This window comes from Symphodus melops, assembly GCF_947650265.1.
Source record: "Symphodus melops genome assembly, chromosome: 1".
NCBI lineage: Eukaryota > Metazoa > Chordata > Actinopteri > Labriformes > Labridae > Symphodus > Symphodus melops.
The window spans coordinates 23,983,374-24,010,124 of record NC_136691.1 but is presented as its reverse complement, the minus strand read 5'-3'; the positions used below and the strand labels follow the sequence as shown (position 1 = coordinate 24,010,124).

Genomic DNA, 26,751 nt, shown 5'->3' with positions numbered 1-26,751 from the left:
GCCGGTTGGATGTACTGCCATATTCTCTGAAACGCCTTTGGAGACGGCTTATGGTGGAGAAATGAACATTCAATGCCCGAGCAACAGATCTGGTTGACATTCCTGCTGTCAGCATGCCAATTGCACGCTCCCTCAATGCTTGCGCCATCTGTGGCATTTTGCTGTGAGACAAAACTGCACATTTCAGAGTGGCCTTTTATTGTGGGCAGTATAAGGTACACCTGTGCACTAATCATGGTGTCTGATGAGCATCTTGATGTGGCACACCTGTGAGGTGGGATGGATTGTCTCAGCAAAGCAAAAGTGCTCACTATCACACATTTAGACAGATTTATGAACAATGTTTGAGAGAAATGGTAATATTGTGTATCTGGAATGAATTTTAGATCTTTGAGTCCATCTCATGACAAATGGGAGCAAAAACAAAAGTGTTGCGTTTATATTTTTGTTGAGTATATATATATATATATATATATCAGAGAGCACATAACAGCTCTTTAAATTGTCTATCGGAGCATCTCAGCAGGTCTAGTGTTAAAAAGTCCAAATGAAGAAATGTAATCAAAAACCGAATTCTAATTAAATTCAAAATTCAATTTAAATTTTTAACAAATGAAAAAAATGAAGCTTCAGTGTTCTTGTTCTGCTTGTTTGGTGTCAAAAGCAGCAGACAGAGAGACTGAAACACGTCGTTCGGATCATGTGTGACGCAGTGGGGGAAGGGAAAAGGGATCAGCAGCGATGGTCCGTTATGTTTGAACAAAAAGACACTCTGTAATGCCAAATTTGCTGGTGAACACACATCAGCTTTTGCTCAAAACTGAAAAAATAATAATGGCTTAAAAACAAGAAAAAAAAAACAGAACAATGACAGTAACATTACGTTCCCAGAATGCAGGCCTGCTCGTGGTGCCTATAGTCTCTAAAAGTACTATGGGAGGTAGAGCCTTTAGTTATCAGGCACCACTCCTTTGGAATCGTCTACCAGTCGGGGTCCGGGAGGAAGACACACTAGGTACTTTTAAGAATAGACCTAAACTTTTCTTTTTGATAAATCTTATAGTTAGGGCTGGCTTAGGACCAGCTCATAGTTATGCTGCTAAAGGCCTAGACTACCGGGGGAACTGGCAGGATCTCTTATCTCTCTCTCCCAGATTTCATATCTTATTACTACTTGTCACTATCTTTATATTCTAACCTCTCCCTTTTCTGGGAGCTCCTGAGCTCTCTTAGGTTCCTTGGGACTGTTGGTGAGGATGGCCTGCCCAAACAACCCCCCCCCCTCCCCCTGAGGATGGCATTGACTTAATACAAAAAACATCAAACATTCCGTATGTGATATGATACCACAATATTTATTACTTTCAAGAAACACTGGTTCTGGCAGAGTGTGAAATTAGCTACAGCTAATAAAATGAGCAATCAGTACAGGGAACACTAAAATAACATCCTGAATCTGAACGAGTGAAATAGTCATTAGTTATTAAATTCTTCTTTTCATAGTTGAGTGTGCTGACAACAAAATCACACAAAAATGATCAATGGAAGTCAAATGTATTAACCAATGGAGGTCTAGATTTGGAGTAACACTCAAAATCAAAGTGTAAAGTGTTTGATGTAATGTCCTTAAAACAAGTCAAAATGAGGCTCAGTAGTGTGTGTGGCCTCCACGTGCCTGTATGACCTCCCTACAACACCTGGGCATGCTCCTGATGAGGTAGTGGATGGTCTCCTGAGGATATCCACCCAGACCTGAACTAAATCATCCGCAAACTCCTGGACAGTCTGTGGTGCGCTGTGGCGTTGGTGGATGGAGCGAGACATGATGTCCCAGAGGAACCCAGGGCCAACCGCACCTGCATATGGTCTCACGAGGGCTCTAAGGATCTCATCTCGGTACCTGATGGCAGTCAGACTACCTATAGCCAGCACATGGAGGGCGGTGCGGCCCCCCAAAGAAATGCCACCCCACAAAATTACTGACCCACCACCAAACCGGTCATTCTGGAGGATGTTGCAGGCAGCAGAACTTTCTCCACGGCGTCTCCAGACTCTGTCACATGTGCTCATTGTGAACCTGATTTAATCTGTGAAGAACACAGTGCACCAGTGCAGAACTTGCCAATCTTGGTGTTCTCTGGCAAATGCCAAACATCCTGCACGGTTTTGGGCTGTAAGCACAAGCGCCCCACCTGGACGTCGGGCCCTCATACCAGCCTCATGGAGTCTGCTTCTGACCGTTTGACAGTGGCAGTGCTCCTCCTGTTCCTCCTTGCTCAAAGACAGAGGTAGCGGTCCTGCTGCTGGGTTGTTGCCCTCCTACGGCTTCCTCCACGTCTCCTGATGTACTGGCCTGTGTTGCATCTTGACCTCAGTCTCTGGTTGTAAATGTCCTGCTAGATTTGATTTTAAAATCTCGTTGTGGTTTTCCACACTCCTCTCCATCCGCTCATGGTTTTTTTACATACTGTAACTCAAGGCCAACAAGAACACAGCTGTATGGTTTCCCTCCTCTGTGACATGTCAGGCTTTTTCTTCAGTGTGAGCTTTAATGTGTCTGTTCAGATTTCCTTTCCCTCGAAATTCTTTCCCACATTCAGAGCAGCTGAAGGGTTTTACTCCCATATGAATAAGCATGTGTGAAGTCAGATTTCCTTGTTGGTAAAATCTTTTGCCACACTCAGAGCAGCCAAAGGGTTTCTCCCCTGTGTGAATAACCATATGTTTGGTAAGATTTCCCTTTAAGATAAATCTTTTACTGCAAACAGAGCAGCCAAAGGGTTTTTCTCCAGTGTGAACTAGCATATGTGAGGTCAGATTCCATTTTTGGTAAAATCGTTTACTGCAAATAGAGCAGCTGAAGGGTTTCTCTCCTGTATGAATTTGAATGTGTCTGGTCAGATCTTGTCTTGTTTTGAATGCCTTTTGGCACTCGGAGCAGCTATGTGATTTCTTCAGTCTCTTATTTGAAGTGCATGCCACAGAGTTTACACCTGACTGACAATCACTTGCCTCTTGAACATTACCACTGTTTTCACTCCCTGGTTCAGGAGAGTCTTCAGTCTTTTCACTTTTTTTACCTTTTGGACTTCTTGCACTTGTTAAATGGGACAGCTTGAAGGATACAGGGAGCTGGGGATGACATGCACCAAATAGCATCAGAACTGGGAATTGAACCTGCGTTAGGGACTGTGGCCTCTGTACAAGGGGGACCTGCTCTTCAAACTGAGCTAAATCGACTCTCCAAGAATCTTCAGTCTTGTCCTCGGTTTCTTCTAAACATCTCTCTGGATCCGAGTTCGTCTCTGGTTTTGCTCCTCCACAATTGTCTCCCACAGCTCCTGTGTTTGCCCCTCTTTTCTCCTCAGTTTGGATTTGATGAAACTCTGATACTTGAACTCCAACACACTTGTGTGTCTTTAACTGTTTAAGCCATGAGAAACTTTGGCTACAAATACAACAGCTGAAGGGTTTCTCACCTCTGTGATGTGCCATGTGAAGGGTTAGACTGGACTTATGTTTAAATCTTTTACTGCAGACTGAACAATTAAAGGCTTTTTTTCCTGTGTGAACCAATATGTGGGTAGTCAAATTCCATTTATGGTTAAACCTTTTACCACAGTCAGAGCAGCTGAAAGGTTTCTCTCCTGTATGAATTCTTATATGCTGGTTCAGATCTCGGTTCTTTTTGAATGTTTTACCACACTCAGAACAGCTATGTAACTTCTTTTCATTCTTGGGTCTCTTACTTTTAATGTTTTCCACAGAGTTTAAACTTGACTGATGTTCACTGATTTTCAACAAATCATAACTGTCCTGAGTTTCTGATTCAGAAGAGTCTTCAGTCTTGACCTCAGTCTCTGGTTCTGCTCCTCCACAGTGGTCCTCTCCATCAGCTCCTGTGTCTGCCTCTTTTTTCTCCTTAGTTTTGTTTTGATGAAGCTCTGAAGCCTGACACCCACCACACTTGTGGGTGTTGTGTTTTTTTAACTGATAATACCAGGAGAAACTTTGGCCACATGCACTGCAGCCATGGATTTTCTCTCCCCAGTGGAGTTTTCTATGACGTGTCAAACTAGACTTTTGGTTAAATTTTTTATAGCAAACAGAACAGATGTGAGGTTTAGCTTCACTGTGAACAAACATATGCCTGGTCAGATGCTCCTTTTGGTTAAACCTTTTATCGCAGTCAGAGCAGCTGAAGGGTTTCTCTCCTCTGTGAATTCTTATGTGTCTGGTAAGATAATATTTTTTTTGGAATGTTTTATCACAATCAGTGCAGCTATGTGGTTTCTTATAAGTCAGTTGCCTCTTATCTTTCGTGTTTTCTTCAGAGTTTAAACCTGATGGGAGTTCTATTGTCTTACTACAAAAAACACTGTAAACACTGTTATCAGGGTCTGAAGAGTCTTCAACCTTGACCTCAGTGTCTGGTTGTAAATGTCTCTCTGGATTCGAGTTCCGGACTGGTTCTGCTCCTCCACAGTCCTCTACATCAGCTCCTGTTTGTGTCTCTCTTTTCTCCTCAGTTTGGTGTTGATGAAACTCTAAAACCTGACACTTGTCTGATTTTAACTGAGAGGGCCAACAAAATCTTCTGTCACAAACAGAGCAGCTGAAGGGTTTATCCGCTCTGTGGTGTGCAGAGTGAAATTTAAGTGTGGACTTACAGTTGAATCTTCTACCACAGTCACTGCAGCTGAAGGGTTTCACCTTCGTGTGAATTCTCATGTGTCTGGTAAGATTCTGTTTCTTTTTTAAACATTTACTACACTCAGAGCAGCTATGTGATTTATTATCGAACTTCAGTCTCTTGTTGGAGTTTTTCCCTGACTGATTATCTATCCTCTCTGTCCAGTCAACACTGTCATCAGTCTCTGGTTCAGAAGAGTCTTCAGTCTTGACTTCATTCTCTGGTTGTAAGTATCTGTCTGGATCCAAGTCCCTCTCCGGTTCTGCTCCTCCACAGTCCTCTCCATCACCTCCTGTTTCCATCTGTTCTTTTTTTCTCTGATGAAACCGTGAGGACTGAGGTTCCTCTTCATCATCTTCACTCTTTACAATGATGAGGGTGAAGGGGTCGTCAGTGGAATCAGCCTCCTCCAGTCCTTGAAGCTGCTCTCCCTCCTGGCTGCTCCACACTTCCTCCTGTTCCTCTTTAATGTGTGGAAGCTCAGTGTCCTCCTGGTTCAAACTGCGGCTCCACTCCTCCTGCTCAGAGGGAAGCTCTTCTTTACTCAACAGCTGCTGGATGTCTGCAGGACATAGTAAACCAGAGTAAAATCAGAGATGTTAAAAATCCACCAAATCAATATTTTGTCTGTAATACTTGAGGAATATTTATAAAAGACAAATGTTGTCTTCATAGCTAGGACTGCTGTCAGTTGTCACTTTAATGACAATCTCAAAAACTGGCTGAATGACAATATGAACTTCCTCTCTGTCACTGACCTTTGTACAGTGTTAGCAAGAATTACTCATCTTTCCATCTGTTCCCTTCTCAGGCTGTTGTAGCTGTGAGCTTTGTTCAGGGTTAGTTTTGGTATGTTTAGTGTTTAGTTGTTCCTGCTGTAAACACCCCATTTCCTGATATAAATGCTTTACATTAAAAGCTTTAAAACTACAGATAGTTATTGTGCAGCTTTAACAGAGGTTAGCTGTGTGCAATACAACAATCTTGATCGTAAAAGACTCAAACGTGTTGATCTGCCAAAGCAGAGAGATTGTAGAACTGGGCTAACCAACGGCCCGTTTCTATTTTCTTCTGTCGCTTGCGTCAACAGACACGGATAAAGGACGGAGGGGGCTCTGCTTGTCTACTATGACGAAAAACTGTCAGATTGCTATTTTTATTATCAGTTTTTTTGTCAGAGACAATTCATTTAGACATTCAATTGAAAGGATGGTTGCCGCACAACTACAGTCCCAACTTTACTGAAACAACCTCCATGAAACTTTCCAAACCGGTTTCTGTCCAAAACACAGCACTGACACAGCCCATGTCAAAATCACCTACATGCAGCTGACTCCGGACTTAACATTCTCATCCTCCTCGACCTCAGCGCAGCATTGGACTCTATCTCCCACAAAACCCTGCTGGACCGCCTGGCTGGCATTGGGATTACCGGCACTTGTCTGATATTAATCTTGACCTCTTTCGTATCAATTACTGCAATGCCCTCTTCACTGGACTCCCCGCCAAACTCATCAACAGGCTGCAAATCATCCAGAACTCAGTCGCCCAGATCATCCCCCGCACCAAATCATCTGACCACATCATCCCTATTCTCATCGAACTTCACTGGCTCCCTGTACACATCAACAACAAAAACCTCCTCCTTACATACCAAGCTCTTCACCTTCGAGCCCCCACTTAGCTCTGCGACCTCCTCCATCACTACAGCCCCTCACGCTCCGCTCAACCTCTGCTGGACTGCTAGCCCTCCCCACACCTCAGGACCATGGGTACCTGAGCCTTCAGCTGCTCGGCACCCAGACTTCTCTCCTCCTCACATAAGACAGTCAGACTCTATCTCTACCTTCAAATCTTAACTTAAAAGCCCCCAGTTTAAACTGGCTTACTCACTCTAACTGTTCACCGCACACTACATGTGTCTCTCTTTTTTATGTCAATGTTTGGTTTTAATATTTGGTATTATTCTATGCTTTTATCCTATGTAAGGTGACATTGAGTGGCTTGAAAGCCGCCATCACACAAATAAAATGTATTATTATTGTTGTCACACCTAATTAAAGTGCCACCAATGCAATTTGTATGGGACTTCTAGCCGTGGCTAATTTGGAGTTCTTGTCCCTACACAACTCTACCTACTGAGCTTATCAGTCGATATCAATAATTGTCCCCTCATCATCTGATGGTCTTACTATATAGTGACCATTCATATGACAGTTTGCTTCTGGGGAGTCACACTTACTGGCCTGCTTACTGAGGGGCCACTCCATAGACTTTTTACATTATTTACAGCACAATCCATACTGATGCTTGTTTGGTCATACTGTTTAAAACAATATGACCCGTTTAAAACTACTACTGACCACTCAAAGCACTTTTTACACCGCATGTCACACCTAAACATTCACACACTGTTGGCATTGGTTCTTATGTATGTAGCCCATCAAGTAACTAATCCCATTCATACACATTCATACACCCTGACGCAGCAGGGGGAGGAAATCAGGGTTAAGCGTCTTGCCCAAGGACACATCGGACATGTGTCACTTTAAAAGTTGTGGCCGCAAGGAATTGTGGGGCATCTCTTTCTTATCCCCTTTTGTGAAAGGATGGTGAAGTGTTTCCTATGCTAAAGGAGGTTATAAAGGAAGCATTGACCCACTTTTCCTTAACTTTTAGAGAATTCGAACAGTTCTCATGATGGCCACCACTTAACTGCTTTTGGGGTCAAGGAAAAAAGGAGAGTTAAAGGAGAAAGTAGGGACGATCCGAATGCACCCTTTAAGTCAACTCAATGGCTGGATCCCGGTTCCCTTATTTGCTATCTCCTCGGTCCTCGGTCCAGAGTTCCAGAGCCACCATGTTGAGGATCGTTCCGAAGCTCTTATAGCAGACGGAGGAGAGAGGATCGAGGAGACACGAGAGCTGACTTCACGGAAGTCTTTTCACTGACAGACACGCCCCCTTCTCGTATATCACTCACTGATTGGACGCTGCACAGAATCAGACTTCAGTGAAACTTCTCAACATGAGCAGAGTTTAATACGGGAGAAAAGACGGACATTAGAAAGACACTAAACGGAGCGTGGGACATTTAAACAGATGATGAACATCAGGGAGTTTGTAAAGAGTCGCTCTGTGATGAGCTGGGATTAAAAAGAGTCTGACATGAAGATTAACAACCAAATATGAAGCTCTATAACTTCTATCAAATCAATACATCCTTCATGTTCTGTTCATCATCCCTCAGACTGTTTGAATGTCTGATGATGATGAGATGACAGTTTGATGAAGACGTAGTCCGTTTTATATTCTCACTTATTTATCTTCACAAAGTTTCGTCATTTAGATTCTAATCAATCATTTTCAGTATCCTGACACATAAAAATATATGTGTTTAAAAATACAGTTGTCGAAATACAGGCTAGGTTAAGTCAAAACTGTTTAATAACAATAAATAATAAATAGACCATTCAAAATGAAATCTTTTAGTCAGTAGAAACTGTGCTTTTGGTTTGAAGTAGACTGCAGGTTGTTCTTCAGGCGTTTATCAGGTAAAGAGACTGAACACTGTAACTGTGTTTGATGAGAAATAATACAGTGTGTGTGTTTGATTAGAAATAATACAGTGTATGTGTGTGTTTGATTAGAAATAATACAGCGTGTGTGTTTGATTAGAAATAATACAGTGTGTGTGTTTGATTAGAAATAGTACAGCACGTGTCTGTGTGGACATAAACAGCTGTTAGGCTGATTGACAGCTGAACGTGATCAGCTGACGTTGTTGAGGAAAGGACGTCTCATGTCTCTTAAAACTGATTTTCTCTGTCCTCTTTCCTCGGCTTCGTTTCCTCCGTGCATCTCTGGTGGGCGGGGCTAAGACGCAAGTGGAGGAGACAACTTGGAGGACACTCGGTGCAAATAAGGGAAGTGAGATGCACCTTAAGACAAAAGTGGAGGAGACAACTTTTTGCAAATAAGAGAACCGGAATGCAGCTTATAAGATCTTTGGGACCATGTTTAACATGGCCGGTCTGGAACTACTTCCGGTTCGGCCGAGGACCGAGGAGACAGCAAATAAGGGAAGTGGGATCCACCCAATGATGTTGTTAGCAGGAGCTAGCTGCGGCTAACACTGTGACGCCGTGTATGTCTATGGACGTCAAAAAAAGCTCTGCTCCCTGAAACACGTTTCCAGCAGTGGAAAGAAAACCTACCTGCTCTGTGCAGCTTGATTTCAGGTACTAAAATCACCTGCAGCAGTTTTCTTTGTCGGTGGAGCTCCACTTCGTATCCACATGTTGTTGTTTGTCCTGACATATCTCTGCGAGCCGCCGCGAGCAGCCGCCGTCTGAACAGATCTTGAAGATCCTGAAACCCGGACATCTGAGCCCACACATCCAAGACTCACAGAAACTAGAATCAACGCAAGGTCTTGTCTAACATTGCTCTAACTCACAACTTTAGCACAACCAGACAACTGTATTCTACCGGAAAATGACGCCGTTCTCCTTCTTCTTCTTCTTCTTTTAGTTTAATGGCTGGTTACAAACATATCTTAAAGAGGTGTATACCGCCACCTACTGTACCGGAGTATGTAGTTTGAGCGTATACTTCTCTATTTAATATAAAGTAAATGAAATAAAAATAAATAAATAAATAATAAGCTAAATCCGATGATATATCTCAATATCTCGCTATTATATCTGCTTTTTCATTTCCTTTGACTCCTACATGTGCAGGTACCAAATAGAATCTCACATCTATAACAATTTATGTAGTCTAAATAAACTTTGATGAATTTCTAACATTAAATCTTCTCTATCAGACTTCATATTCTGGATACTATAGATAAATAAGAACAACGTTCCATTTGTTCGCACACTTTAATGTGAGAAGCAGCGAAATGACAATAACTGAACAAGTCATGAGCAACTCTAAATGCCGGTAACGGCTCACATCTCGAACGTGTGTTTACTTCCTGTTGCATCGTGTGCCACAGTATAAAGTGTCCGTGTTGCAACATTCCCTATCTCCCCCCTAGCCTTTAAAACGTCAAACCCTAAAGGCTGATAGTAATAAAGAATGAACAAATGGCCTAAAAAAATACAGGCAACTGGCCAACAAAGACAACAGTCAGGCAATGACGCTGGAACGCTGGAATACTTCAAGCGGGGCTAGCCCATGGAATAGTCTTTGTGCCATGTAGGCACCACAGTCTCTCTGGAGGATCGTCGCGGGCCCGTCGCCAACGACACATCAGGCTCGGCAGCTGAAGCCTTGGGAGCTGGTGATGGTGCATGAGGGACGTCTGGGCCAGGCTCATACTCCAGAGGGGGTACCAGTGGTGATGGATTGGTGGGTCCGGTCACAGTAGAAGGTTGTGCATGCGGGGCAACGCCGGGTGCCAGTGTCACCACACGATATGCCAGATCGTCGTTTATTGACCGGGGTGGAGGTAGTTCATTGCGGACTGGGTGAAACTTGCGCAGGAATCTCCTGTTCCTCAGTGTCACCCGGCCCGATCCATCAATCTTGATGACGTACTGATCATGCTGGCGCACCTCCACAACTAAGCCAGTTCTGTCCCACTTGTTGGGATATGAGCCGGTCTGGTTCTGTACGCGAACCGAGTCCCCCACTCTCAGGGGTGGGAGGCGTTTGGTGTGCTCTGCCCAGGCATCAGCCGCACGGATGTGGCGTTTACGGAGGGCCTCCTCTCTCGCCATCAGTGTCTCACGCCAAGTCGTATGTGGTTTGTACCTCCCCGGGGGAATTGGGATGAAGTCACGGATGGGTCGACCAAAAACACACATCGCAGGGGAAACCTTCGTGTCTGGGTCTGGCGTGTTTCTGTACTGCAGTACTGCCCTCTGCACGGCGTCCGTGTCAAGTCCGCCCTGTGGGCCTGTATTGTCGGTTATAAGCCGTTTCATTGTCTTCACCCCAATCTCTGCACAGCAGTTGCTGTGTGGGAAGGCAACTGATGAGAGACGATGGTGGACGCCCCATTTCAGGAGGAAAGACCTCGTCTCGGCGGAGGTGAATTCTGGGCCCCCATCTGATGCGAGTTCTTCGGGCGTCCCGTACGTCGCAAAGATGCGACGCAGGTGGCGTATGAGGTCGGCAGCACCACCCGTTGACCGAGAGATGATGGGCCAGTTCGAGTAGCGGTCCACTGTAACAAGGTAGTGAACGCCCCTGTGCGTGAAGAAGTCCGAACACACCGCCTGGAAGGGGTAAACAGCTGGGATGGGCGGAATCGGTGGGGCAGCGGGCTGTGAAGGCGCCATCCGGTGACAGTGGGCACAGCTGTTCCGAGTGGAGCATATATCAGCTGTGATGCCGGGCCAGAATACAGACGATTCCGCACGGGCAGTCATCATCGATACGCCCTGGTGAGCAGCATGCAGGGCACTCAGCACCTCGTCCCGGAGTGAGGGCGGTATGATTACCCTGTCCTTGTAGAGGACCACTCCATCAGTGGATGTGATGTCCTCACGGTATCGATGGAAGTCTCGAACGGCCTCTGGCATCATACTCCTTGATGTGGGGAAGCCGTCCACAGCCATCTCCTCTAGCGCACGCATAGCGCTGTCGCTGCTGGTGGCCTCTCTGACACGGTCCCATGTGACAGACCATAGTGATTCGAGGCCTGCGGCGCACCACGTCAGGTCTCCGTCTTCAGTATCGTCCCTCACCGGCTCAGCTCGACGTATAAGAGACAGGATGTCTGTGTGTGAGCAGGGCGAGGACGGGGTCGCCATGGCGGCAGCATCATCTGGGAGGTCCATGGGCGGCGTGAGTGGAGTGCCGACCGGCCTGCATGACATGGCATCAGCGGCTCTGTTCTTCATGCCCGGGACATGCATGATGCGGAAGCGGTAGCGCAGGGTTTTCTCCTTGAGGTTGCGGAGGCGGGGGTTGGGTATGTCATCAAGGGCCCTGTCGCCAAGCAGTTTCAAAAGTGGCTTGTGGTCGACAGCTACGATCAGGTCCCTGCAGCCCAACACAAAGTAGCGCGCCTTGTCCAGGGCGTCTGCGACGGCGAGTGCCTCCCCCTCAACTGGTGCGTACCTGGATTCCGCCGCGTGCGTGAACCTGCTGCCGACCAGTGTCACCTTCCAACCATCAGGGCAACAGAAGGGCCTGACTGGAAAGCAACGGCAGTGCTTCTGGAAGAGCCAATAGCCCACGCCCTCCTTTGACCAGTCTGTGGCTAGGCACGTTGGTTTGGACTTGTCGAAGATACGGACGCCACGTTCAATCTCCTGTACAATCCTCTCCTTCGACGTGCGGAAGATGTCCTCCAGCTCCAGAGACCATTCGAACCGCACCCCGCTCTGCAGCAGCTTCCGGAACGGTTGCATTGTTTCAGCCAGGCTGAAGGCATAGGCCACCTGGTTGACCAGCCCGAACCATGACCTGACATCTGTGATGTTGCGTGGTCGTGGGAAGTCACGGATCGCCTCCAGGTAACGGCAGCATAGCCGCACGTCAGTCATGGAGATTGTGAAGCCTGCAAAATCAACCGTGGGGGCACTGAAGACGAATTTTTCTGGGTTGAGGATGATACCGTTCCGGCCACAAACGTCCAGCCACTGTATGGCCTGGAAGTAGCTCTCCTCAATCGTGTTGGCCCACAGCAGCGTGTCGTCCACACACTTTGTTTTGTCGGGGATGTCAGCGACTAGCCGTCGCCTGATGCCATGTAGCCCTGTGGGGCCGAGAGGTAGCGGTAGCGCCCCCACGGGGTGATGAAGGTAGTCTTGTGGCGGTCGTCTTCGTGTAAGGGCAACGTGCATTTACGGGCGCCATCAGCACGGTTATATCGATTAATTTTGGATGTTAAAGTTTATTTCAAGGGCCTACCTTTTATTCTCTCTCTCTTCTTTTCTTTTCCACTGCACGTGCGTATGTCCAGGCTCTCATGTGGCGCTCCTCTTTACTGTACAGTTCATCCACGTAAGTTATGTGTTTGCTTTCATCTTTCGCGGTCTCCGCCGTTCGGCTGGATCAAGTTGTTCAGTTATAAATAAGAACAACGTTCCATTTGTTCGCACACTTTAATGTGAGAAGCAGCGAAATGACAATAACTGAACAAGTGAGCAACTCTAAATGCCGGTAACGGCTCACATCTCGAACGTGTGTTTACTTCCTGTTGCATCGTGTGCCACAGTATAAAGTGTCCGTGTTGCAACATTCCCTAATAGAGGGCGGATAAGGAATCAACACAACAAACTATTCTATCTGGTTTCACTTCCTCCACCCATTGAAGTCCTATAATAATAGCCATCATTTCTTAGACTTAGAGACTTAGGGCCTTTCTCAGTTCCCTTATTTGCACCGAGTGTCCTCCGAGTTGTCTCCTCCACTTGCGTCTTAGTCCCGCCCACCAGAGATGCACGGAGGAAACGAAGCCGAGGAGAGAGGACCGAGGAAATCAGCTTTAAGACACATGAGACGTCGTTTCCTCGACAGCGTCACATGACGCGACATCAGCTGATCACGTTCAGCTGTCAATCAGCCGAACAGCTGTTTATGTCCACACACACACGCACTGTATTATTTCTCATCAAACACAGTTACAGTGTTTAGTGTCTTTACCTGATAAAAAAAACACCTGAAGAACAACCTGCAGTCCACTCATAACCAAAAGCACAGTTTCTACTGACTCAAAGATTTCATTTTGAATTGTCTATAATTATTGATTATTATTAAACAGTTTGGACTGAACCTAGCCTGTATTTAGACAACAAACTCTGTATTTTATAAACACAGATATTTATGTGTCAGGATACTGAAAATGATTGATTAGAATCTAAATGATGAAACGTTCAGAAGATAAATATGTGAGAATATAAAACGGAATCCTCTTCGTCAGACTCTTTTTAATCCCAGCTCATCACAGAGCGACTCTTTACAAACTCACTGATGTTCATCATCTGTTTAAATGTCCCACGCTCCATTTAGCGTCTTTTTAATGTCCATCTTTTCTCCCGTATTAAACTCTGCTCATGTTGAGAAGTTTCACTGAAGTCTGATCCTGTGCAGCGTCCAATCAATGAGTGATATACGAGAAGGGGGCGTGTCTGTCAGTGAAAAGACTTCCGTGAAGTCAGCTCTCGTGTCTCCTCGGTCATCGCTCCTCGGATCAGCCTCCTCTCTCCTCCATCCTCTCTCCTCCGTTCGCTATAAGAGCTTTGGGACGATCCTCAACATGGTGGCTTTGGAACTACTTCCGGTTCGGCCGAGGACCGAGGAGACTGCAAATAAGGAAAGGGAGACGTACCCTTAGACTGAACTTTATTGATCCTTTTGGGATGACTCCCTCAGGAAATTTAGGTTCCAGCAGCATATACAATAAAAGTAAAAATAAAAATAAGAATGTAGCAGGTAACAGAAAGTAACAATATAAAGAATAATATAGCATAAATAATAGAACACTCTTCCGTTGGAAAGAATATACCAAAAATATGCATGGAATAAGCAAAATATACAAAAAAAGGCAATGATTATTGTTGCGATTATTGCACTTGGTTGAGATTATTATTGCACATACAAGTGAAAGTGTCCATGTGTTATTGCACAATGAGGGTAGAAGGAAAGACGCTCCAACTCCTACCCCTCTGTCCCGTGTGCTCGAGTCCTCCTCCCCCCAAGTGAGGAGTTGTAGAGCGTGATGGCATGATGGACAAAAGAATTCTTAAGTCTGTTGGTTCTGCACTTGGGAAGGAGCAGTCTCTCACTGAACCGGCTCCTCTGGTTACTGATGACAGTGTGCAGAGGGTGGCTGGCATTGTCCATAATATCCAGCAGTTTGTTCAGTGTCCTCTTCTCTGCCACCGTCACCAGAGAGTCCAGCTTCATGCCGACCACAGAGCCGGCCCGCCTGATCAGTTTGTCCAGTCTGGATGTGTGCTGTTTGGATATGCTGCCCCCCCAGCATACCACGGTTTAAAAAAGCACGCTGGAAACCACAGACTGGTAAAACATCCCCAGCAACTTGCTGCAGATGTTAAAGGACCGCAGTCTCCTTAGGAAGTACATCCTGCTTTGTGTCTTCCCGTACAGGTGGTTGGTGTGTGTTGTCCAGTCCAGTTTATTGTCTAGACACAGCCCGAGGTATTTGTAGGAGTCCACAGCCTCCACTTCAGCTCCCTCTAACAGAAGAGGTTGCATCCTCCGTCTGGACCTCCCAAAGTCAATGACCAGCTCCTTGGTCTTAGAGGTGTTGAGCTGTAGCTGGTTCGTGTGGCACCATGCAGCAAAGTCCCCCACCAGTGTCGTATATACTGACAACTGATCAGGTAATCTTTTACCAATATTTATTTTTATTGATGGTATGCTTTTCATTGTCTCCCCATTTTCTTTTTAGGTCCATCAAACTCAAATCTTCCTCAGTAGCCGGAAACATCCAAATAGGAATATTACTGATTGGAGTAGGAGATGTAATGCATATATTTTCAATCTTATATTCCTTTACTTTTGCTTTTATTTCCCAACCAAATCCATTACCTTTTGTTAGAGTCCGATATTTGCCACTGTGTGTTATTTTGATAGGCACTACTTTATTATGCATAGGGTTACGCGCTGGTTTGAATAATAAAGGGCGGAGCCTTCCTGCACTCTGTGTGTGTTCATGTCGGAGTGGGGCTACCAGCCAAAAGAGAGAGAAACATGTCTCCTGTCTGTTATTTACTTGGTACTTAAGTTAATACGTCTGCAAAGATGTCAACTGAAGACACGGACCCGGGAGAAGGGTCAGGTGCCTCCCATGCTCCTAACCGGACGGGAGGAGGGTCAGGTGAGCCAACACATGCTACGAACCGGACACCCGCTGCAGATGAGTCAACAGGTTATGAGCCCAGCCCGCTACCACATATGGGAGGCAAGGTTTTTAGCGTACTTAAAAACCATAGGTCTCAAAGAAGTTATCCTGGGAACTGAGTTAGCAGCAGGGGCTAAAGCGCAAGAAGCTGCGGAGGTCGGTAGAACTGTGCGGTTGTGTAGTTTCTTAAGTTCTCCTCCTTTGAAGATGATGTGTAGATGATGAAGAAAAATCCGCTGACACTGACTTGCTTGTAATGTAAGACATTTATTTACAAAGTCAAGAAACAGCATCAGTCCAGGTTAGCCATGGCACCTGGGAGAGTCACCAGCCAAATGTGAACCCTCTCGAACAAAGAAAGACTCTAGTATTTATACAGCATTGGTCAAAGAAAACAGAAAACCATCCAAGTCCTTATTTGGACTTAGGACAACAACTGTTAGCCTCCTTAAACTTACTCTGAACTTATGGCCTTAAGATTTACAATTCCATGCAGGGTTGACTTTTATTATCTCTTCCTCAGGATCAACACCTGTTTACTCCTGTTTAGACCCAAATGTTATCCTACTCAGTCTTAAAGAAACGACCCCTAATAAACCACTTCATGCTCTTAGGTGTTAAACCAAGCTCTTCTTGAGACCACTAATTGCTTTAACATAAGTTCACATTTCAGCAGCACACTTACAGTTCACACAGCTGTTCATATCACATTGTGTTGCATGTATAATACACTTCATATTCCCCCCTTCGAGACTTTAGTCTCGAACAAGACTAACACACAAAATACTTATGACATAACCCTCTGACCATGACTAACCTTAAATTTTTTAAACACTAGAGTGTGAGAGCGAAAAACCCATCAAGCAGACATCTTTCAAATACCATCAAACAATCTAGACAGGAAAATTCTCTCACGGCCCCACTGCCCATGGCGACCACTTTTCAGCACTCTTAAACCAATTAAAATACAAACAAAATCAAAATACTTTATTGAATGATATACAAATGCATATATTAAGAACCTGAGAAATAAAATCCAAAAATTTTTCAAAGTCAGGCTGGTCGACCCATCGCACCTTTCAATGAACCTGTCCTTACCTATCACCACTTTCCCTAAGGAGAAAAGAAATAAAACACCTGAGGTCTCAATACATACATCTTACACAACTTCCAAAAACATCAATACTAAATCTAAATAATATATCACACTAAACATCTAATGTAAAATAATAAAAGAAAAGAAGAATACATGAGAGTAGAGAAAAGACATTGAAATATTGCTTTGTAGGTGTATCAGCTTCTTCCATTGGACTGCAAAGATTTCTCATTCAAGACCTTTCATCATGATCTTCTCATTCAGGGTCCACTGTCCATCAGGAAATCCTCCACTCGCCTACATTTGAATCACATCCCTTAGGCAGAAGGAATCTCTGGACAGTCCTTCATTCTCACTCTGGTCTCCCCAATACTATCCTAGGAGAGAAATCACAAACCAGTATCTTTGCAGAAGAAAAGCATCAAAAATATAATCATTTCATATCATACTTTCAAATGATCTCAATGTATGATTAACAAATTTCAATGTCCCCCCTTTATCCATTCAGTCACTATTCAATTCAATCCCATGCATTGGCAGATTTTAACAATACAATTTTAACACACCATTAATTTTTCACCAACACATTGGCTTTGCAGATGATATTATTTCTGTATTTTATTATTTCTCTATTTTTATCCTCTTGTTTTATTCACTATTTTATTCTCTATTGAGTTTTATTCAAAAACTCTTCACCATTTCACCTGCTTGTAACTTCACAAAACAAAAACTTATCAACAGAAACTAAAACTTAACCATTTAACAACAGAAAACTTATCAACAGACTGAACATCAGCATTCTCCAAAAATTATTTCAAACAAATTGTTTGAACTAATGATGTGCCTTCTGAATCATCAGAGTAGCAGATCTTAGAGTACTACCATCAGCCTTTCACATCATCTCCACAGACCTCAAGCGACCCTCAGTCAGAGGCATAAAGAATACCAAAATATTAAGTAAAAATACCCTTCCTTTATTAAAATCACACTGAAGTCAAAGTTAAAGTCCCAGTTTAAAATACAGTCAAATGAAAGTAGACACCAACTCACTGAAAATCTACTTTAAGTAAAAATATCCTATCACTGTCTCTTTTTTATTTATTGTTAATTGAAAACAAATGTTTGCAAAAATGTATCCTACAAACGTCCTTTTTACTCTTTTCACCAAAACAAAATATCAAATCTCCTCTCAATCTCTCATCCATCTCTCAGTCTCATACTCTCTCACCCTCATCCATGTCCTCGCAGATGTAGGACTCAATACTTCTTTTGATCAAATCCACATCTCTGCTTCCTAGATCCATTCTCAGCACTTACTTATCTCCTTCTTTCTACTTCATCACATCCACCAACATCTTCATCCACATCACTTTCTTTTACCTTTACACATTCCTATTCAAATGAACAAGAAACTTTCATCCTTTTACACTTACTTTTTACCCTCATAACTCTCCTTTTTGCTTTACAACATTCACAAACTTTTCCAATAGTTTTACTTTTCAAACTGTTCCCTTTTTGAATAGATATGTATCTATGTGTTTGTAATTTTCAAATTATAGAGTAGGTGACATCATCATTTAAGTTGACCAAACTTCTGAGATACTTTCAAAAACTACCAAACAAATATCTTTAATGATCACAATGTTCACAGCTTAGCATTAGGTATTTGTGCTACAATGAACTTCTTCCAAAGCTTAGCGGACTAGTAGCTCTGGACTCCAGTACACTAAAGATCTCTTGGACACTGGTGTCATAAATAGTTGATGACTAGTATCCCTTGGCACATCCACCAGACAGCCTTCTGGTGTACACCTTATTGTGTAATTTAGTTTACATAAAGCATCTCTTCCTAAAAGTGCAATAGGTGTATGTTCTGACACCAATAGGTATTGTTATTTTGCAATGTTTATAACAGAGCTCAATTGGCTTTGTGAGAGGAATCAGCTGTTTCACACCCTCAAACCCGATTGTCCGTACCAATTGGTCAGACATGGGGAGATGTATAGCATTTTCAGGCCGAACACAAGTAAAAGCTGCTCCACAATCCGCCATTACTTCTAATGGTTAATCATTTACTCTTACTATTATTTTTGGATCTTGTTCTGGCCCTGACACTACCAGCTGACACCCCCCTTTCGAGTCTTCTGGGCACCCCTAAAAACCTGGCTCTGGGCCTCTGTAAGGATTCACAGAGATCAGCTGAAACCTCCTCTGAAACCTCTTCTGAAGCTTCCTCTGAAACTTCCTCTTGTCCTGTAACAATTATAAGCAACATGTCCCAACAAACCACAATTATAGCATACATCTGGAGGCTGTTGGAAATTTCCTCCTCTACCTCTGCCTAAATTTCCTTGACCTCTTCCTGTCCATATCTGTGATCTGCCAAAATCTGAAACATTAGGGATCATAGATGTCGACAGGACTGGATGAAACAGTATCTGTCCCTGCTGGGGTTGAGATGATATTTCATTTGGTTGAGGCTGACTCTGCACAACAACAGCTTTTTTCTTCTCTTTCTTCTTATTATCAACCAACTGTATTTGATTAAATTTTCTGAGGATCTCCTCATCCTGTTCTTTCTGCTCATGCTCCTTTTTCCTATATAATTCAACTTGGTGTGCTATGTGATCTGTATACACACCCTTTGCCATGCTTCCAAGACCAACCACCTCTGCTAGTTTACTCCGCACAGACAGGGGAAGCCCCTTCTGTATCTTAGCTCTCAAAATTGACTGCTCCATTTGATTCAAATCTGGGTTATTACCTGTGACATTTCTCCACACTTGATGAGCTCTCGACACATAGGCTCTTGGATTTTCCTGGGATCCCAATGACTCAATCACAATATTATCAGGATGTACGTTTGTCTGAAATGCATCTCTCAGTGCTTTCCACATCCGACCTCTACTTGCAGCAAACAATTCTGGATCATGCACAGTAGTTGCCACATATCTATTAAGACCTGCCGCCTGCAGGATCACTTCCATCCCTGGGACCCCAATGAGACTAGCCAATAGTCTCTTAATGTCTCCCATGGCAGGCTGTGTACCCACCAAAAGCTCCTCCAACTTTGTAATCCAAGGATGTGCTCCATCTTGAAGAGTGGGTAGCTTTTCAATTATGTCTGACATATCTGTATTTTTCCAAGGTTTGTATTCTACATTTTGCCCACGTATGATTACTGGACACATTTTATCAGGTCTCTTATCTTTTCTTGAACGCACAGAGTATCCAAATGTATCAGACTTTTGAGATGTTTTCTTCTGTATCTTCTTCTGTGTCATTCTTAATTCATGTAATTGTTCTTCTAGTAGTTGCTGGGTTTCTGGATTACTAGATTCATCTAACTCCTGAAGGCATTTACCAATGCTCCTCTCAACCTCTCTTAAAGCCCTGCCTCCGTCATCTTTTACCCCTGAACTGGCTGCTAGCGGGTTAAGATATGAAGAACCCTCTCTACTTGAGTCTTGAGTATTTTTAACAAGTGGATTAGTCTTCTGCACAACATCAACAGGAGTAACTGCTTGTGTAATCTTAGTACTCATCTTTGACATTAGACTGATCCTCTTATTTCATTGAAATATAAATTGAACAACGTTAATCAAATCTAGATAGATAGACAGATTATTGATCTCCAGCAAAATTGAAAACATCTAGCATCAATATACCAGACATGTCAGACATAAAATGTAGCACTACCACACTAAAAACAATACTTTTACCAACCCCCCCAAAAAAAGACAAAGAGCTTCTTACTAGGAAGTGAAATTGCTTGTGTATCACCAATCACACCCAATTATCTCAAAACTATGGAAATCAAGTCAATGTTCCATCTCAAGACAAACTCACATCAAACTAAACCTTACTCAGATAATGAAACCAACATTCACAGCACTCAACAGATCAAATCAACTTTCCAACACAATAAGCAACCCAACCTACACTACTTCATTAATCAACCAGATGCATCAGTCTGTTGCCAAGATTCCTCCTAAAAATTACCCTTTAATTTACCATAATCCTATATGCAAAAACAAACCAAACATATCATAAACTACTAGTTTACAAATGTATGCGCTCATAGATAAATGCAGGTGTCTGTTGAAAGAGTTTGTGAATAAAATCGTACAAGCCTTGATCAAGCTGAATTCAGAATCCCTCTGTGCTGTTATCTGCAAAGCTTCAGTGTCCATGAATCACTGCATGGTGTCTTCTCATCTGCCTTTTGGACTGCTTCACTTCAGACACATTCCATCTCCTCTGTCTTTACTCCATTTCTCACACAACATATGAAAAAATAGAAAACAAAACAGAAGGTTAATGTCTTAATCACTCTAAAAACACAATGCAATATTTAAACTTCAGATATAAAACAAAAGATAATTAAATGTTGAAACAATGAAAATGGACTCAAAACTAAGAAGAACTATTACAATTGTTTTTTATTTCAACAAGTGTAGAACAATCTTTTTCAGGTTTATTTTATGTTTATCATTAATGTTGTTGGGTCCAGCCAGGATGGCAAAGTTCAGGCTGTGTACGTTTGGAGAACTAGGACAAAAGACTCTTTATCCCAGCATGCTTTGCAGGTACTCCCAGAATGCTTTGCCACACCTAACATATAGGTGTGAAGTTTGGGAGGTATAAAACCGGCCATGCCCCATTCTTCATTCTCTTTCATATGTCGTCTGGCGACGTTCGAGGATACCAACTCTTCTTCCTGTTTCAACACGCTTCTCTTTGTTTAAAAGTTTTGGCGCGCAGCAAAATCCAAGGCCTTGAAGCATACCGACGTCCTGATTTCCGAGCTTAGATCATCCATTTGAACGCATCTCTAAGAAGAGCGTCTTATTTCTCCCGTATTAAAACGGTATTGAGAGAGACTGTAAGGATTACGTCTCGTTCCGTCCTTTAAAGAAAGGACATCCACGGAGATCACCTCGCTCGACGGAGGACGCCACGGCTCTGCTCACCCTCTGGGACGCGCCGCCATCACCACATAACTGCAGGATGACGCTAGAGACCGCCACAGCGAAGGACCCTCTTTGTTGCTCCTTTCATCAACCGTGGACAAAACGGTTACAAGTGAGGCTTAGCTAGGTCTGGGCAGTTAGATTTAGAGAGTGTGTTTAATAACTGAGTTATTATTGTGAAACGGTGATAATATTTGCTTGGTGTTTGACCACTGTGTCTAAGGTTTTATGAAAGTAAAACCTCTTTTGTTTTCTTTATTTGTGCCGCTGCGTCCCGTGTGTTTCTCTGTGAACTCCCGCGTCATAACCGGGTAATAGACTCATTATCAGAAAGACTAGTGTGAACGCCGTCTGATACAAATCCGGCCACTGGCTTCTGGTAGTGCAGTAAACTATGCTCTGAGTTGTACGTGAGCTCCAGGCTGAGATTGAGCTTTCTTTTAATTTTTCTGCTGGGATCATGTGTGTTATGTTTGATGACTCTACGCCTATATGAAGTACTGTAACAAACTACTTCCTGTTTGTGACGAACATCACGTCCGTATGGCCACGCCCTTGGAGAAAATAATGTGCGGAGCACAACGAGAGATCTTCAACATGTCAAGAACACACAGACACTGACTTTGTGTCAATCGGATAAATGCTTTTGTAGGAGTTCGTTCAAATAGCTAACCCGTGAAACGTGAATTTCACCCATTCAAAAAAAATATGGCGGACTTCCTGTTTGGTTTTGATTCTGGGTGTAAGAGGATTTTTTGTAGGTCCTGACATTATGAATGTACAAAAAAATTGTCATGCATGTAAAAGAAAAAAGCCTCTATGGGGAGGCCTTTCAGAAAGGTCAAATAGGGGTGTGACGAGACATCAATGTTTGATGGTACGCCATGGCCACGCCCTTAAACGAAATAACGTGCGGAGCACAACGAGAGATCTTCAACATGTCTAGAATACACTGACACTGAGATTACGATGATCGAATACATGCTCTTGTAGGAGTTCGGAAGGGTAGTGGATAGGGCTAGGGTGTAGTGGACGGTTTGAAAAAGACCCCACTACACCCTAGCCCTATCCACTACCCCTCCGTTTGCGCGTCCACGCGGAGGGTCCGCCATATTAAGTCCGTCTCAAACCACTTAGTGGGGAGTGGTAGTGGGCCATAAAACCCTCCGCCAGCGAGTCTGCACCGATGCCCACTTGATGATCACGTGTAACGCCTATTGCGTCCGGTAGTCACGGCAGGAGTGACCTGTACAAAAGTAAGTTCTTTGTGTAAGTGTTTGAACAAACCAAAACACTGCTCCAACTAAGATGGACATTTAATATGATCATACAGACGTTAACAACTTCACCTGTTTATTGTTTTAAAGGTTCAAATAAAAGCCTCCTCTTCTTTTCTTCCTTCTGTTGACGTGTTTATTTCATTGTGTTTTATATTTAAAGGGACTGTTGCAAAAACTAAAGAATATTAAATTATGTTGTAGACAACTTCGCACTCTTATTTATTTATCATTGCTCTACTTTTGATTTCATTGTAAAACTTGATTTCGGCTACAACAAAAAAATAAACGTCTTGCAGCTGTGATGTGCTTGTCTGTGCTTTCATTTAAGACAACCTGTTCTTTGATATTATAATAAATTAACATTAAATTATAAATTACAATAAAGATCGTGGGCTCCATCTGATCGTTTTTCTATAAGTCTACGCTAATATAAATTTCATTAGAGAAAAATAATCGACAAGACTTTTACAGAATGTATTACGTACATTAATAATAAGCCGTTCCCCCAGGATGCCGCTGAGTAACCATGGTAACACACACTTCCTGTTTCCACCTGAGAGAGTGAAGTTTGTCCCAAAGCCTGTGGCTGTATTTCTACCTATTTCTATGGATGGAGGGGCCTTCATTCAGCTGCGAGTGTGACTTCTGACGGAGTGCACTCTGTCACGGAGGAGTGTGTAGGGGTTGGTTTGAAAAAGGCCCTGTGTGTGTAAGTTTAGAAAAAAAAAATCTAGAATTGCGGCTTTGACGCTACACACATACACAGAATTACAGGTCAGGGTATTAGACTGACAGTCCGAAAAATCATATTTATATGATGTTTAGAAATGAATCAACATCTGATTATTATCCCAGCTGTCTGGTAGGCTCATTTTGCACTTGTTTTGGAGAAAAAATATTATTTTTTGACCATAAAAAATGTAAAAACAACTCTTGAATTAGACACTGGCCGTGTCGGTCTATTACCCATCAACCACTTTTCCCAGGTGAAATCTCAGGTGTTTTGTCAGTCGATACCATATATACCAACACAAACACAATCTCACACTCACACACACTCACACTCTCACACACACACACACTCACACATAGACACACACTCCTGAACACACACACACACACACTCCTGAACACACACACACACTCACACACACAAACACACTCACGCACACACTCACACACACGCACACACACACGCACACACAGACACAAACACACTCACACACACTCACACACTCACGCGCACACTCACACACACAAACTCACTCACACACACGCACACAAACACACACACTCACAGACACACACTCACACACACTCACAAACGCACACAAACACACACACTCACACACACACACTCACACACACTCCTGAACACACTCACACACACACACTCACACTCTCTCTCTCTCACACACACATACACACACTCCTGAACACACTCTCTCACACAAACACACACACTCCTGAACACACTCACACACAAACATACACACACTCCTGAACACACTCACACACACACACTCCTGAACATACTCACACTCACACACACACACTCACACTCCTGAACACACTCTCACACACACACACACTCCTGAACACACTCTCACACACACACACACACACACACACTCACACTCCTGAACACACTCACACACACATACTCACACACTCACACACATACACACTCCTGAACTTACTCACACTCACACATACACTCACACACACACACACTCTCACACTCACAAACACACACTCACACACACACTCCTGAACACACTCACACACAAACACACACTCACACACACTCACACTCCTGAACACACACACACACATACACGCACACACTCACACACACACACACACAAACACACACTCGCAGACACACACATACTCACACTCCTGAACACACTCTCACACACACTCACACACACACTCCTGAACACACTCAAACACACACACTCCTGAACCAGTGGGTGTGGACTGTAGCTGTTTCCGTTCTACGTTCGTGAAGCTTTTTTACGGCCCTCATGGGCGCTGTCATCTTGGAATTTTGACATCATTTGCAACCAGAGTCTGCGCAGTAGGGTCCGGCGGGAGGAGCCCTGGCAACACGCCCCGCCCACTTTGCGTACCGCTCTGATAGCTTACGCAGCCCAGCTACGCCAAGAACTTAAGAATCTTTACGGAGAGAAATTCATCTACCGACCATAGAGGTGAGTACAAAACCACCATATATTTCAAATCAAATATCTAAACGTAGTTCATTCAGAAATTAAGAAAATCACACTTTTTATATTAATTATTGAATTTAAACGTTTTTTCTTTGTGTCCTGTATGTCTTGTATATTGCTACTGGATGCCTTGAATTTCCCTCAGGATCTATCTATCTATCTATCTATCTATCTATCTATCTATCTATCTATCCATCTATCTATCTATCTTCTTTAACTCTGTGGTTTATTAAACCTTTTATTTTTGGCAAAAAACGAACTATTTTTAGCTAAGTTAGCAACATAAGCTGTGTACAGATCTAACATATGCTGGTGAAAATATGTTATATGATAGAAAGTAGTGGTGCACATAGTACTAAAGTTATATCTGCTGTCAGTAGTTACTTCAGGTCTATGTACATTTACAGAGTATATGTGTTTCTGTGCATAACTGTGGAGTTGGTAAATGAATCTGTTTCATGAAGGTTTCTGCTTGTATGGACCTTTTCTCTGGTTCTTTTCCTTGTCTAAGATGTTTATCTCATTGTTTTTTTAGACACAAGGAAGAAGAAAGATGGCTGATACAGACACCCCTGCCAGCTCACCTGATGGTCTCCCTTACTTTGTTCTCCTCTCGGTGAACACCTTTGGACTGTGGAAGAAAGAGAGCAAACTCCTCACAGAGAGACTCCTGTCAGACAGGGATTCAAACCAGTAACCTCCTCACTTTTATAACTGAACCACCGTTCAGACTATGTGTTATAAATCAAATAAAGTATTTATTGATTTAAACCTTTTCTCTCCTGTTTTAAGGTGTAAAAACATAGAATGTCTCATGTTCTTGTAGGGTCATGACAGAAGTCACAGCTGGGAAACAAATAGCTTTAAAAGTACTTCAACACTCGAGTATTTAACATTTAATGCAGGTTAGTGTTAAAGACAGCATGCACATAAAGACAGTAGAGTGGTATGATACAGACACGACTGAGAAGGCAATTACATTATTATATTTTATTCAATCACATGAAATGTAACACTAGTCTTGTAACTTGAACAAATACAGATTGTGCTTAAAAACATAGTGTGGTATTTTAAGCTACTTTCTTTCACTTGATTGTTCAGTTAGATGGAGGTAGTATTTAAGGTTTTTGTGGGTTATACAGGTTTGAAAGAAGCAAATGAATGCACAGTATTTTAAAGTTATGGAAGATTAATCTAAAAATAACAAAAAGAAAATGTGGCTTATAAGAAAAACCTCGGTATTAAACAGCCTCTCTTTTCTTCCGTTCATCTTTTGAATGAATAGTCAAACATTGCTCAGGATGTGCGAGCTGCGTCCTCTGTGGCTCAGGCGCGACACTCGGCCCACTGTTTCACATCAGACCGCCGTCCAGTGTAAGATCAGACCAAACGCCCTGGTAAGAGAAGCAGTGGTCAGGTACAATACAATTTCACTCACAACAACATATCGTGTCAGTTATTAGGTTTGCACATAAATCAAACTTTATTACTTACCGAAAAAACTGCAAAGCTCCTTTAGAGTCCACAGGTCCGTGACATTAGTTTACTGCAGAAAAAACAGCTTTCACCAGCTCAAAAAAGACGAAAAAACTGAACAGAAAAGCTCCATGTCGTCTCAGCTTCACTTCACGACGTAACTGCTTA

The 26,751-nt window shown here is 43.2% G+C and overlaps 1 protein-coding gene across 2 annotated transcripts; it reads right to left on the bottom strand.

The window, feature by feature from the left end:
* Nucleotides 1–1,343: 1,343 nt before the first annotated feature.
* On the bottom strand, nt 1,344–9,344 carry LOC306831430 (uncharacterized protein). 2 transcript variants are annotated; one of them, XM_079355537.1, is made up of 2 exons: nt 8,948–9,344; nt 1,344–5,255 (listed from the first exon to the last, which is right to left on the bottom strand). In XM_079355537.1, exons 1-2 carry the CDS (start codon nt 8,991–8,993, stop codon nt 2,524–2,526), a joined length of 2,778 nt encoding a protein of 925 aa, XP_079211663.1. In that variant the 5' UTR covers nt 8,994–9,344; the 3' UTR covers nt 1,344–2,523. The 2 variants fall into 2 exon arrangements, with proteins under 2 accessions (XP_079211663.1, XP_079211662.1); XM_079355536.1 differs by having other exon boundaries at nt 8,911–9,342.
* Between the last annotated feature and the right edge of the window lie 17,407 nt (nt 9,345–26,751).